Here is a 12,878-nt window from a genome sequence, read left to right as displayed (position 1 = left end):
CCCCTCTCTCCCCTCCCTCCCCCCGTCTCTCCCCTCCCCTCCTCCTGCGCAGCCAGCCGGCGCCCTTTCTTCGACCCCCTCTCCCTCCCAGTGGAGTAACCCACCAGGCCTAAGGACTGTGGTCCCCCCCATCTCTGCAGGCACTGTGGGGAGGGAGAGGGTGTGTGTGCACCCCAGTGAGCTCCCTGGCTGGGGGGTGACACTGAGCAGCAGGGTGTTGGGCCACCCACCCTGAGTGCTGGGGAGATGTCCCTGGCTCTCCCTCCCACATGCTGTGCACGCGCGGGCTGGTGCCCTAACTTCTGGATGGGTTGGGTTTGTTCAGATGGGATGTGGGGGTCCAGGGTCAGAGGTGCTGGTACTCCAGGGCGACCCCATCCTCCTCTAGACGAGGGTAGGGGTGGGGACGATGACGGAGATGACAAAATTGCCACCCCGCCCCAACCCCGTAACTGCTGGGAGCATGGCGGGCTCTGGCTGTGACCGGTGTCGGGCTGGGCTGCGGGAGGCTCGGTGGAGAGCGGTGCCAAGGTCACTCTCTGCTCCATCGTGAATTCTCGAGCCAACCCTCTTTCCCACAGTTCGGAGGAAGGGGGTGTGGCGTTAGCTGCAGACTGGCCCCCGAGAGGAGACTGTCCTGCACACCCTCATTTGGATGCAGTCCCGTTAAGTCCAAATGCCCAGAATCCCGGGTCAGTCCTTCTGCACCTCCCTTGCATCCTGGGCTGTAGTTTTCTTTTCCCAGCTTGTGGAGGGGCCGCCAGCCTGGGCTGCCTGCGGCTGGGACCCAGATGCTGCCTCCGGAGCTGGCCATCCCAGCAGTTCTCCCTCTACAGGGGGCTCCTGGAGGGATGAGGCCCACGTGTGGGGAGAAGGACCCCTGAGGCCCGCAGCCAGGAAGGCGGGGTTGGCGGCTGGAGCCCGGGCCCAGGCGTGTGAAGGAGGAGCATCCCTGTGCGGGACGGTGACCAGCTGCAGTGGGCGCCTGTGTGGGGTGGCTGACGGGAGACATGGGGGTGACCAGACCTGACCACGGTGACGGCGTAGGTGGTGGGTTGACTGTGGCAGGGGGGCGGGGAGGAGGCAGGCAGAGGGCGTAGTGGATGGTCCCGTCCCAGGAGGTAGGCAGGACTCGGCTTCGTCCCTGACCTGCCGTCCTCGGTGGTCTGAGAGCGGCCCACCCTGACCGGTCCCCAGGCAGACCTGGTGCCTGCTGCTGGCACGTGCCCTCCCTGTCCCAGCCTGGCGGCCAGCCGGGGTTCCGGGATCAGTGGGCGTGCCCACACCTGGGAGGCACCCAAGGCGAGGCGTGGTGAGAACAGTCAGGAGTCTGGGCCCCTGGGCAGGTGCCATGCGAGTGCGGGCGGCCAGAGGCCAGAGCACCCCTTCCCTGGGACCCCAGCTTCTTTGCTACCTGAGGGTGCTGGCCCCTCAGACCACTTCCCACTGTCACTGGGAGACCAGGGGACGGACCACACCCTCACCCACAGGAGCTCACTGAAGGGTCAGGGCTCAGGTAGTAGGAGGGGCGTCCCGGGGGCAGGACCCCACCTGTGCCGGTCCCGCCCCACCCTGCAGAGCTTGGGGATGGGTAGGGGCTGGCTCAGGAGACCCTTGACTTTTCCCTAAGCGTCTTGTTTACGTTCCCTATTTGACGGGTTCTCCTTGGGGACTCCTGTCTGGGTCTGGGGGGCAGGACTGAGGCCTCCAGCCTTGGGTCCTTGCGGGGCCGGAGGGAGTCATCGCCTGTCGGTCCCGGTCCTGTGCAGCCTGGCTGGGTTGTCAGCTTGTCTCAGGGAAAGAAACAGTCCTGCCTGTTGTCACCGGTGCCCGGAGCTGGGGTGCCCTGAGAGAGAGGAGCTGGGAAGACACAGGTGACACTCAGAGGAGGGGAGGGGCGGAGGTGCTGGTGGTGAGGGCCCCTGTCCAGCCTCCCTGCAGCAGATGGGGCCTTCAGCGGGCACAGGGAGCGCCTCTGAGTCCTGCACAGAGACCCTAAAATGGGGCCGGGGGCTGTCCTGTGAGCCCCGTCCTTCGGTACCTGTGGTGCCGTCACAGGGTGAGGGTTTGGGGGCTATGTAGCCCCTGGGGGGGGGAGGGTGCCTGCGTTCAGGCCTCCACCATGACAGAGGTAGAGGCAGGGGCCCCAGGGGCTGGGGCAGAGGAAAGGTTTCCTGCCTCTTCCCTGCCCTGGGTCAGCGCTCGGGGCTCCCCCGTGGGCAGTCCCTGAGGCCCCAGTGGTTCTGGGGAGGGACCTGGGGGAGGCAGGGCTGAGCTCAGCAAGGTAAGGGTGCTTCTGGGTCCCCCCAGTCAGGGGCCGCACCTGGGCTTCAGCCTTTCGGCTCAGCTCGTCCCAAATTTGGATCAGCCAAGCTGAGGGCCCCTCCTCTGCCGCTCCCTGTACTCGTGCTCAGGGCCCCTCGGCATGGCTGGCGTGGGGGTCGGAGTCCTGCCTGCCGTTTTCTGCTGCCCAGGCCACCACAGGACTGTGGGTAAGGCCAGCCTCCCTAGGGCCTCATTTGTCACCAGCACATGTGGGCCCGAGAGTTTTCCCCTTTGATGAGCCGCAGGTGACATCCACGTGGGTGGCCTGGTCTGCTGTCACTGGCCTTTGGCAAGGCCCCTGAGACTGGTGGAGGAGGGGACCCGTGGTGGCAGGCGCTCTGAAGAGCCGGGGGCCGTGACCTCCCCCAGCCCCCCTCTGCAGCTGGGGGAACACACGTGCTTGAGGTCACAGTCCTCAGACCCTGTGCCTCCCTTGGCTCCGGCCTCCTGGTGGTGCTGGGGGCGTCCCCTGTCCTGGCTCCTGTTTCTTTCTGCGACAGGGCCGGGCAGGGGTGTCCCGCTGCCTTCGGGCTGCAATTAGGGGTAGGCGGGCAGCCTTGTGACGGGCAGAGGGAGGGAGGGCAGGCAGATCCTGTGATGGGAGTAGGTGCTGGGGGAGGGGGTGCTTGACCGGCCCAGTCCAGGCCGGGGTCAGGATGCTCTCGTCCCTGCGGCGGCAGCTGGAGGGTCAGAGGGGGACCTGGGGCCCGGGGTGTGGATCTGCTCGGGGGGGCAGGCGCCAGTTCTCTGGGTCCCTCTGCGCAGACGGAGGCCTCCCCGCCCCGGTGCGGACGGCAGGCGCGCACGCTGTGAGCAGCAGCCCGTTTCCCAGTAGAGGCCCTGCTGCTGGAGGCCGCGTGTGTCTGTCGGGGGGCTGGCGGCTCCCCTGAGAGGTTTGGGGCAGCAGCAGTCAGTTGGGGGCCCTGCCTGCCCCGCTGTGGGATCCGGGCAGCGCCAGCTCTATGCCGGGTGCTTCTTGGGCCTGTCCACCCAGTGACCCAGGCTCTGTGAGTGTCCCTGGAGTCCAGCCTGCCGGGAGGGAGGGGAGGGGAGAGGCCGGGCCTCTCTGGACAGAACCTCCTACGTGTAAAGCAGAGGTGGAGTGGGCTCTGTCTGGGGCTGAGATGTGGCTCGTTAAGGGCTGGAGCGGGTCGTGGAGGTCAGGAGGTCCATGCAGCGGCCGGGGGCCCTGTCCTTGCTGTACCCCGCCATCCGCAGCTCTGGTCCCGTCTTTCTACCTGCGGTGTGGCGACTTGTCCCCCCCCCCCAACCGCTGCCCCAGGTACCTGGCGATGGCCTCTCACTCCCCCTTCCCGCAAGCAGCGCTGTTATGTTTTTTTTTCTTTTTTAAATTTAATTTGATTAATATATTTTTAAAAGTTTGTTTATTTTTGAGAGAGAAACAGAGACAGCGGGAGCAGGGGAGGGGCAGAGAGAGAGGGAGAGAGAGAGAGAATCCCAAGCAGGCTCCATGCTGTCAGCACAGAGACCAATGTGGGGCCTGAACCCATGAAACCCTGAGGTCACGACCTGAGCCAAAACCAAGGGACGCCTAACTGACTGAAGCACCCAGGTGCCTCTTAATTGATAACTGATTTTTTAAAGACTTAAAAAAATTTTTTTAATGTTTTATTTATTTCTGAGAGCGAGAGACAGCATGAGCAGGGGAGGGTCAGAGAGCGAGGGAGACACAGAATCCGAAGCAGCTCCAGGCCCTGAGCTGTCAGCACAGAGCCCGACGCGGGGCTCAAACCCACGAACCGTGAGATCATGACCTGAGCCGAAGTCGGATGCTCAACCGACTGAGCCCCCCAGGCGCCCGTAAGTTTATCTATTTTAAGAGAGAGAGAGAGAGAGAGAGAGAGAATGAGAATCCCAAGCGGGATCCACGCTGTCAGCACAGAGCCTGACCAGGGGTTTGAACTCAACAGTGAAATCATCACCTGAGTTGAAATCGAGTAGGAAGCTTAACCGACTGAGCCCCCAGGCGCCCCTAGATTTTATTTTTACATAATCTTTACACCCCACGTGGCTCTCGAACTCACATCCCCGAGGCCAAGAGCCCACGCTCCACCGACCGAGCCCCCGGATGCCCCTCTGAGGTCCAGTAAGCGGCTTCTCACCATGGAGGGTGGGCTTGGACCTCCCTGAAGCCTCCAGCCAGGGCCATTCTGCTCCCCTGCCCGCCCCCTCCTCCTTGGACACTGGCTTCAGAGGGTCCCTGGGCCGTGGGGCTGGCTCCCCGACGGGCGGGGACGGGGCTTCTGGGGCTGGGGGCGAGCGAGTGGGGCTTGCTGCTGTTTAAGAAAATTGATTGCAGGCGACTGCACGGATTTAAAGTGAGTGGCCTGCTGAGTTTCCACCCAGATAACTGTCTCCGGCCAATGTAGGGAGCACGTCTGTGAGCCTGGAATGTGCCCCAGGCCCCTTCACCCCGTGCCCCTGACTCCTGTCCTGGGCAGCTGCAGGCCGGGGTTCCAGCACGGTGCACACAGTTCGTACAGATGGGGTGCCCCCCTGGCTGCTCTTGGCCTGGAGTAGTGAGACACCTTGCCACGGCCCATGTCCACCCCAAGGCCGTGCCAGCTGCCAGGCGAGGGGCTTCCAGGCACGGGCTTGGCCCCTGTGGGCACCCAGGCCTCCGCTGTGCTCCGAGGACGTGGCCAGCTGGCCTGCCATCTGCTGGCCGGAGGGGCAGTGGCAGCGGGCCACCTGACACCTGTCCCTTCATTGGCCTGGAGGGGGCGGCAGCTCTGACCACGTGGTCCCTGTACCCCCAGCCCTGGGCCAAACTGAAGACTGCAGACGAGGGAAGGGACCGCAGGATCGGGGAGCAGGAGCCGGGCACTGGGCTGGGGCCGGTGACCGGGGAGGGCACAAGACGGGGCATGTGCTCGAGGCGCATGGGAGGGAGTCAGGGAGGCCATGGCGGCGGTGGGGCTGGGCTCCCTCTCAGGCTGTCCTGGGCTCTGCTCCTGGGACCCGGCTGGCGGCTGCAGCTGCTTTTGTCTGGCTGGGGCGGAGAGTCCGGCCAGTGCCCCAGGCGGCGAGTGTGGCTGGACATCTGTAGGGTCGGGGTGGGGTCCTGGCCTCCCAGGACCTCAGCCCCACCCGCCCCGTGTTTGATGTTCTGTGTCTGAGTCTAACGGGGCTTGTTTCTTCCTGCACTTGGAGGCTGTAATTTTCCTGCCAAAATGTTTTAAAAGCTGCATATGCAGAAACATTTTCAAAATTATAATTTTATTAGCTGTGTGTGTGCATTCTGTTATGTGTGCATCTGAGTTTCTAGTGACTGGTCTACGTGAACACGGAGGGCCTTGGAGCTTTGGGGACGACAGAGCAGGTGACACGGTGATGGTGAGGGTGTGTGACAGTGACAGTGAGGGTGAGGGTGTGTGACAGTGTGTGTGACAGTGACGGTGAGGGTGTCTGTGTGTCACTGTGTGGGTCTCTCCTGCCGTCTCAGAGTGGAGAGGTAGGGACGTTTTATGGCCTTAATTAAGGAATTCCGTTTCCAGCAGGGCTGGGTGTGGGGACCCCTCCACCTCACCCCACCCTGGGGTCCCCAGGGACCCAGACTGTCCCTCCTCCACAGGCGCCTGTCCGTGATGCCCTCCGCACACGTGTCCCCATGGGGCGAGGGTGCTCAGATGGGCTCCTTTTCCTGCTGACAGGAGACATCCGCCGGTGTCCTTGAAGGCAGGCAGTCGGGTTGTAAAGCACAGAAAACGGTTCTGTCCCCTGCCCGGGGACCTGCCACACGGACCACCCACAGCCCTGGGGGCTCAGCTCAGAGATGGGACTCCCTCGAAGTGGGGGCTGCTGGGTTCAGGAGGGGACAAGCTGGTGTGAGGCCTGGAGATGGCAGACATTATGTCCCCTCTAGGGGGAGGTGGCCTGCCCTCACACCCTCCCTGACCCAGGCCCCTGCCCAGTCACCTCCCTCGGTGGCCCCAGCTTCGACCTTCCCCCGGGGCTTTGGGGATCCCGGACGCCTGGGGGACGCTGTGGGGACGAGGTGTTGGCTGTCCCGACAGGCATGGGGTAGGGGCTCCGGAAAGCTGCTCAGCTCCGTTTCTCATCTGCAAGTGGGGTGGGAGGCCCAGAGGTGCCAGGGCCTGTCCAGCCTCTTCTGTGCCCCATGATGCCGAGTGGTGCCTGGCACAGGTGGGCGTGGGGTGCCCAGAAGTGCTGGGTGTTCCCTCTGTGGCCTCGCCTGAGGCCAGCACCGTGACTCGGAGCCTGCCTGCACCCCACGCCCGATGGGATGGGAAGTCATGCCCACTGTGTCGGTGGGGTGCACACGCATCCCCATAAAGCCAGCAGACCCCGTCCCGCCCCTTCCTCCGGAGCTGTGCCCCGCCCCCCCACCAGGCAGCTGGCTCCTCACATGAGGCACACACCCAGGCATAGGGGAGCCCCTCCTCTGGGCGGGTCCCCGGCTGCCCTCCCACCTCTGAGCCTCTGGGCAGCCTCCCCTGGCCCCCTGGCCTCTGGCACCTGGTCATGTCCCCGGGTTTGATCACGGCACCGTGCTGGCCTCACGGCTGCAGACCCGGGGCACAGGCAGAGGTCACCGTCCGTGGTGGGCCCTCTGGGAACCTCCAGGGCCATGCGGTCAGTGTCAGGGGCAGGTCAGCCCCTGCACCGGGTTCCCCAAGCCTGGTACCCAGAAGCACAGGCCACCCCGTCCCTGCCTCTTTCCCGAGCCGCAGGCCCCCCCTGCTCTGGGAGGGGCGCAGACAAGCAGGATGGCCCTGTCCTGAGCCAGCAGCGTCCAGAGCCGCGTCGCTTAGTTTCTAAGTTCCTGCTTCTGTCGAAGGTGCCAAGAGGGCAGCGGGGGCGGGGCGGGGGTTCAGAGCGGCCCCGCACGCTCACCGTGTGCTGACCGGCCCCCCAGGGATGGTGGTGGGCATGTCGGCCCCGGGTGAGGCCCGCGGGATCCCCTCCCCTGTGATGCCGTCTCCCGCCAGCCCGGCCTACTGTGCAGGGTGCACAGGCCCCAGAGTTGTGGCGGGAACGCCGTGCTGGCCCCACCCCCGCCCCTGGGGGAGGCTGGCCTGCTGGTGGGGGAGGGGCCAGCCAGCGCACGTGGGGGTGAGGCCTCCGTGGGCAGTGGTCTCAGAGCCCGTGGGGCCTGCTGAGTCACGGGGCCCCTGCAAGGCTTGGGGAGGCGCTGTGCGCAGGTGGCCCTGGCTCCCCTTGGCTCTGCCTCTGACCGACTGGGCAGGTGGCTCATTGCTCAGCCTCAGTTTACTTGTCTAGGCAGTGGGGTGGGAGTCTGGCCATCTAGGCTCAAGAAGCCCGTGCGGGGTGTGCAGGGTGGGTGCCGTATACCCCGGAGTCCGCGGCCCAGCTGGTCCTGGGCATTTAGGGTGACCGCTGCGGGGACTGGCCATCATGCCCAGGAGCGTGCCGGCCGCTGAGGCTGCGGCGGCCGGGCCAGATGCTGAGGTCGCCGGCCCCTCCCGGAGCCTGCAGCCACGGGTCTCCAAGGGGCCTCACTGAAGCCCAGGTTCCGGGGGACCAGGTGCTGTCAGCGTTTGTGGGGCCACCGGCCCCCAGCCTGCACCCGGAAGCACCTTCTCCCATGTCCCCCTGAGAGCACCCACGCGGGGCCGGGGCCTCTCCCTTCTCCTCCCCTTCCTGTCCTCGTGCTTGTGTGATAAGAGCAGGTGTGACGTGCAGTCATTGCCCCAGTGGTTGAAAGGGAGGGGCGGCCAGGGCCGGGCTCCCTGCCGGGAGCACCTGAGGGGCCCGTGGGGAGGAGTTTTAGGATGAGGGAGCGTGCGGTCTGGCAGGGTCCGCAGGGCTGGTCTCCCTGACTACCCAGGTCCGCAGAGGCTGTGGGGGGCGGGAGGGGGTGCTTCCTGGAGGGGTGGTGCTCGGGGGGGCCCCGGGGCCCCCTGCCCAGGCTGCCTCGCCAGGCGCGTTGGGACAGAGTATCCCCACCGCCACAGGTGGGGGACCTGGGGGTCCCTATCACGGACGCCGTAGGTTGGGGGTGTGTCTTGGGAGGGCAGGCCGGGCGCTGGGACAGCAGGAGGGGTGGCCGGCCCGGCGCTGGGAGGTCGGCAGGGCGGGCGAGGGCGTGCAGGGCCCACCGGGCGCCGCGCTGGGTGGTGCGTTGCACGCGGGCGGCCGCCTCACTGCCCTCTCTCCCGCCCCGGTGGCCCCAGCTGGGGGGCTGCGGCATCCTTGGGGTTGGCATCTGGCTGGCTGCCACGCAGGGGAACTTCGCCACCCTGTCCTCCTCCTTCCCGTCGCTGTCGGCCGCCAACCTGCTCATCGTGACTGGCGCCTTTGTCATGGCCATCGGCTTCGGGGGCTGCGTCGGGGCCATCAGGGAGAGCAAGTGCCTCCTGCTCACGGTGAGTGTCCCCGCACGGCCCCCTCCGGGGCCGGCGCCCCCTCCTGCGTGGGCCCCCAGGACCGGAGCAGGTCACCACCGTGGCCTGTGGCGGCCCCTTGCCGGAACGGACGCGCCTGAGTGCAGCCTATACTGGGCCTGTTTTCCCTGAGACACCCTTCCGGGGACTCCCTGCCCCCCAGACCCTCGCTCGAGAGGCTCACAGTCCCCCCCTCTGCCTTGGAGGCCGACTGAAGGCAGGACGTGTCTCGGGTCTTCGGGAACATCAGTCACAGACAACAGAGGCGGGAAGGGCCCCGGGCCAGGCTCCTCACCTATTAATGTCCGGCTGAGGCCTTGGGCAGCTCCAAGTCCTGAATCACACCGTCGCCTCGATCTTGTGTGAGGGGCCCTTGCCCGGGTGGGGCCTCGGAGGGTCCAATTGCTCCCCCCAGGCTTGGGGCTCCTCCATGGAGCAGCAGGTGGGGATGTGGCCGGGTCCCCGGCCGCCCTGAGGCAGGAAGCTGCGGCGTGTGGGGGGCCCTTGCCCACAGGGTGACTCGGGAGTTCAGAGCCCGGTGCCTGCTGGTGGCAGCTAAGCCCTGAGTCCTGAGCCCACACGCGGGAGGCCCGATCGGGGACCCCAGGAGAGGACAGGGCCTGCTTTGCATCGTCCCATCTCCGTCTGCAGGAAAGGCAGGGTGGGCAGAGGGTGCCTCTGCAGCTCCGCTGGCCTGGGCCTCTGTGGCCAAGGTCAAGGCTGTGCCTCTGAGGGTGTTGGAGTTGGGGACTGCCACCAGCGGGCAAGCTCTGCGCAGTCAGGTGGGGCTGCTCTGAGGAGCGTGACCCCCAAGTCCTGGTTCATTGCCTCCCGACAGCTCCCTCCCCCACCAGGGCCCCCCTAGGCTGCCCGCCCACCACAGGGACACAGGCACACAGCACAGGCGTGAGGCTTGTGTTCCTGAGGTCAGTGGAGCAGGTCCAGAGCCGCTGGCTGGAGGGGACGGCTCCGAGGGGGGTGCGGTGGCATCGGGACGTGTTGGTCTCCGGGGGCCGCACACCCGGCACTGGGGTCTCGGAGGTTTGCAGCCCCACGGGCCGGGGGCGCGGCCGAGTCACTGGGGCCTGTCTCCCTGCAGTTCTTCGTGATGCTGCTGCTGGTGTTCCTGCTGGAGGCCACCATCACCATCCTCTTCTTCGCCTACACTGACAAGGTCGGCCACCTGCACCCTCCGTGTCCTCACCACCCAGCAAGGGCCAGGGCACTGTGGGTGACAGGGCCAACAGCCGCAGTCACAAGCCCCGTGCAGTGTGGACGCTCTGCCGTCCCACCCGCTGGGGACCCAGCTTTAAGCACAGCCGCCAGAGGCCGCGCCGGAGGGGACGCCCGCGCCCTGGAGGCTCGGGGAGGAGGGGCGGCGGGCGGTGCTGAGCCCCTACTGTCCTCCCCACGCTTGTTGGGTGGGAAAATCTCCCGCCCCCATTTACTTGCTCATTTATTTACGTCATTGAGGGCCCTTTTGCAGGTTTTGTTCTCTGGGTTGTGCCCTAGGCCCGGAGCCTTATGTTGCTCACACGTGGGCGCCCCTGCCCGTTGGGAGCTCTCCTCTGGCTCCCGTGTCCCTCTGGCAGACTCCCCCCCCCGTGCACTTGCTGGGGGGCACGTCCTTCCTGGCACCTCCTGCCCCAGGCCCGGGACCGGCTGTTTCTCCAGGAGCCCCGGCTCCTTCCCCAGAGGACGTCTCGGGNGGCAGGGACCACCCGCTCCCCAGCCCTCCTAGCGCCTGTCTCTCTGCAGTTCCGCTGCTGTGGGGTCTCCAACTACACCGACTGGTTCGAGGTCTATAATGCCACCCGCGTGCCCGACTCCTGCTGCCTGGAGTTCAGTGACAGCTGTGGACTCCACACACCTGGCACCTGGTGGAAGGCGGTGAGCGCCTGCATCGCCCCCTCCCCCGTCCTGGCCCTGGGGACCTGGGGGCGGAGGGCTGGCCTCGGAGCCCCCATGACAGACACCCCCTCTTCCTTCAGCCGTGTTACGAGACTGTGAAGATGTGGCTCCAGGAGAACCTCCTGGCCGTGGGCATCTTCGGGCTGTGCACGGCCCTGGTACAGGTACGCTGGGTGCCTGGCCCTGCCCCAGCCGCCCACCTAGCAGCCCAGCTCGCCAGCGCCCGGGTTGAGGCTCCCCGAGCCCACACGGCTGAGCAGAGGGGGGCTTATGGGGGCTGCTCAGAGACTCGTCCCAGGGGAGGTGACCTTTGACATCTCAGGGACAGACAGGCAGGTCTTGCTCTGCGGCTGTAGGCCTACCTGGTGGCTGTGGTGGGTGAGAGTCACAGGACTGCCCAGTGCAGAGTGAGGGTGGGCTTCCCGGCCCCCAGGGAAGTCCTAGGTGTCAGCACCCAGGGGAGCATGAGGCCTGTCTGTGTCCGCATACTTGGATGTCAGGCGGCCCCCATTCCTGGGGTGCAGACAGATGGGGGTAGCAGCCAGATCACACAGACACCCTGAGAGGTGATCACAGCTGGGTGACGGGTAGGGAGGGGGCATGGGGCCCAGGACCCAACCTGGAGCTGATAGACCTGAAATACCCTGAAGCCACCAGCAGAACCCACAGTGGCCAAGCTAAGGGAGAGGCAGGTCCCGGGCGGGGCTGAGCCCCAGGAACCCCCAGGGTGTCTCCTCCGCCTGTGGCGGGCAGGCCCTGCCACGGCTCAGGGGGATGTGGCCAGGATGCACCTGACTGCCAGGGCTGGGGGGCACCCCCAGAAAAGTGGGATGCAGGCCATTCAGGAAGCCGTGGGGCGGGTCTGTGCCTGTGGCTTCCTGGAATCCTGCCCAGCCCCCCTTCGTGTCCCACAGATCCTGGGTCTGACCTTCGCCATGACCATGTACTGCCAGGTGGTGAAGGCAGATACCTACTGCGCGTAGGCCTCGCTGCCTGCCACCCCCACCCCCCACCTCGCTGCCAAAGGACGTCGCCTTCCTGCCTCTCCTGCTGCAGGACCCCGCACCGTCCTGGGCACGGCGAAGGGGAGGCGCGGCCCCTGGGACCCCCAGCCAGCCCTGTGAGCACCACGCTGGACTCGGGGTGGCTGAGCAGGGGCAACATGCGCAGGGCTGGGGGTGGGAGGGGCTTCTGGCGCTTTTCATATCCGTGTATTCTGCAGAGCAGTGCTTCCCCCACGGCCGGGGCCTTTCGCCCGTGGGGTGGGGGTGAAGGGCCGCCTGCCGGTCCTGGTGCTCACGGCGGGCAGCCCCGCCACCCACATTCCACAGCGGAGCCAGGGCGGGCTCTGGGAGGTCTTAATAAAGCGCGTGGACAGCAGCCGCCACTGGTGTCTCTTGCTGCCCTGAGCCCGGGGGGGAGTGCTGTGCCCAGACAGACCCTGTGTGGCCGTGGCCCCCCCACGTGGCCTGGTGCCTGGAGTGCGGTTCCCAGATGTGCGTGGGGCCAGCCACCAACCACGAAATTAGATGCAGGAAGTAGCACAGTGGCGCCTCAGAAGGGCCTTGTGCCTCCCTGGCCCACTCCCAGCTCGGCCCGGCCCGTCCCCTGATGTGGGGAGGCCCCCCATCTAACCCAGGGCCTTGCCGGCCCCCAGGGGTCTCTCTGTTCCTGAACTTTGCCCCTTACCTGTTAAATCTGTTACGGACTTTGCAAAAAGAGTGGGGCTGGATGCCTGGGCCCAGAGGGGCAGCTGGTCTCCTGGGAGGGAGGCTGTGGGTCAATGTGGCCCCCAGTCTGTTCCCAGCCCCCACTCCTGCTGGCTCCAGGGTGCTGGCCTCTCCCTGCTCTTCCCAGGGACGCCCCCGAGCGTCACTGTTCTGTGGAGGACACACCTGCTGACACGCAACCAAGCACTGATCACGGCCACGGCCACAACCCAGACTGCCGAGTCCCTACCCCATGTCTCCCTGACAGCACCTGCCTCCCTCCATGGAAGCCTCCAGGACCACCAGTGAACCTACCACCAGAACCAGCATGAGCTCGTGGCCTCCGGGCACATGGTGACCCACCAGCAGCAGACAGCTGGGGTCCCGGCAAGAAGAGCCACACGTCCAGCAGCACAGCCCCATCTCCCCCAGTGCTGCCCGGGGTCCCCGGGGTGCGGACCACACAGGCCTGCCCCACCCCGTCAGGTGGCTCCTGTGGACCCACGTGCAAGCTCCTTGCTGGATGGATGGAGGAAACTTGTCC

General features: G+C 66.2%; 1 protein-coding gene across 1 annotated transcript in view; it reads left to right on the top strand.

Annotated features, from left to right (window-relative positions):
• The window catches only part of TSPAN4 (tetraspanin 4), an 18,016-nt gene extending 6,011 nt beyond the window's left edge, over positions 1-12,005 (top strand). Inside the window, exons 4-8 of the mRNA XM_077773398.1 lie at positions 8,505-8,696; positions 9,814-9,888; positions 10,365-10,604; positions 10,706-10,789; positions 11,540-12,005. Of these exons, the coding sequence (XP_077629524.1) occupies positions 8,505-8,696; positions 9,814-9,888; positions 10,365-10,604; positions 10,706-10,789; positions 11,540-11,608 (660 nt within the window). The 3' untranslated portion in view covers positions 11,609-12,005. The remainder of the gene's footprint in view (positions 1-8,504; positions 8,697-9,813; positions 9,889-10,364; positions 10,605-10,705; positions 10,790-11,539) is intronic.
• Positions 12,006-12,878: the final 873 nt, after the last annotated feature.

The sequence above is a fragment of the Crocuta crocuta genome, unplaced genomic scaffold (genome assembly GCF_008692635.1).
Source record: "Crocuta crocuta isolate KB4526 unplaced genomic scaffold, BGI_CrCroc_1.0 scaffold1161, whole genome shotgun sequence".
Taxonomy (NCBI): Eukaryota; Metazoa; Chordata; class Mammalia; order Carnivora; family Hyaenidae; genus Crocuta; species Crocuta crocuta.
This window is presented reverse-complemented; position numbering and strand designations above follow the sequence as displayed.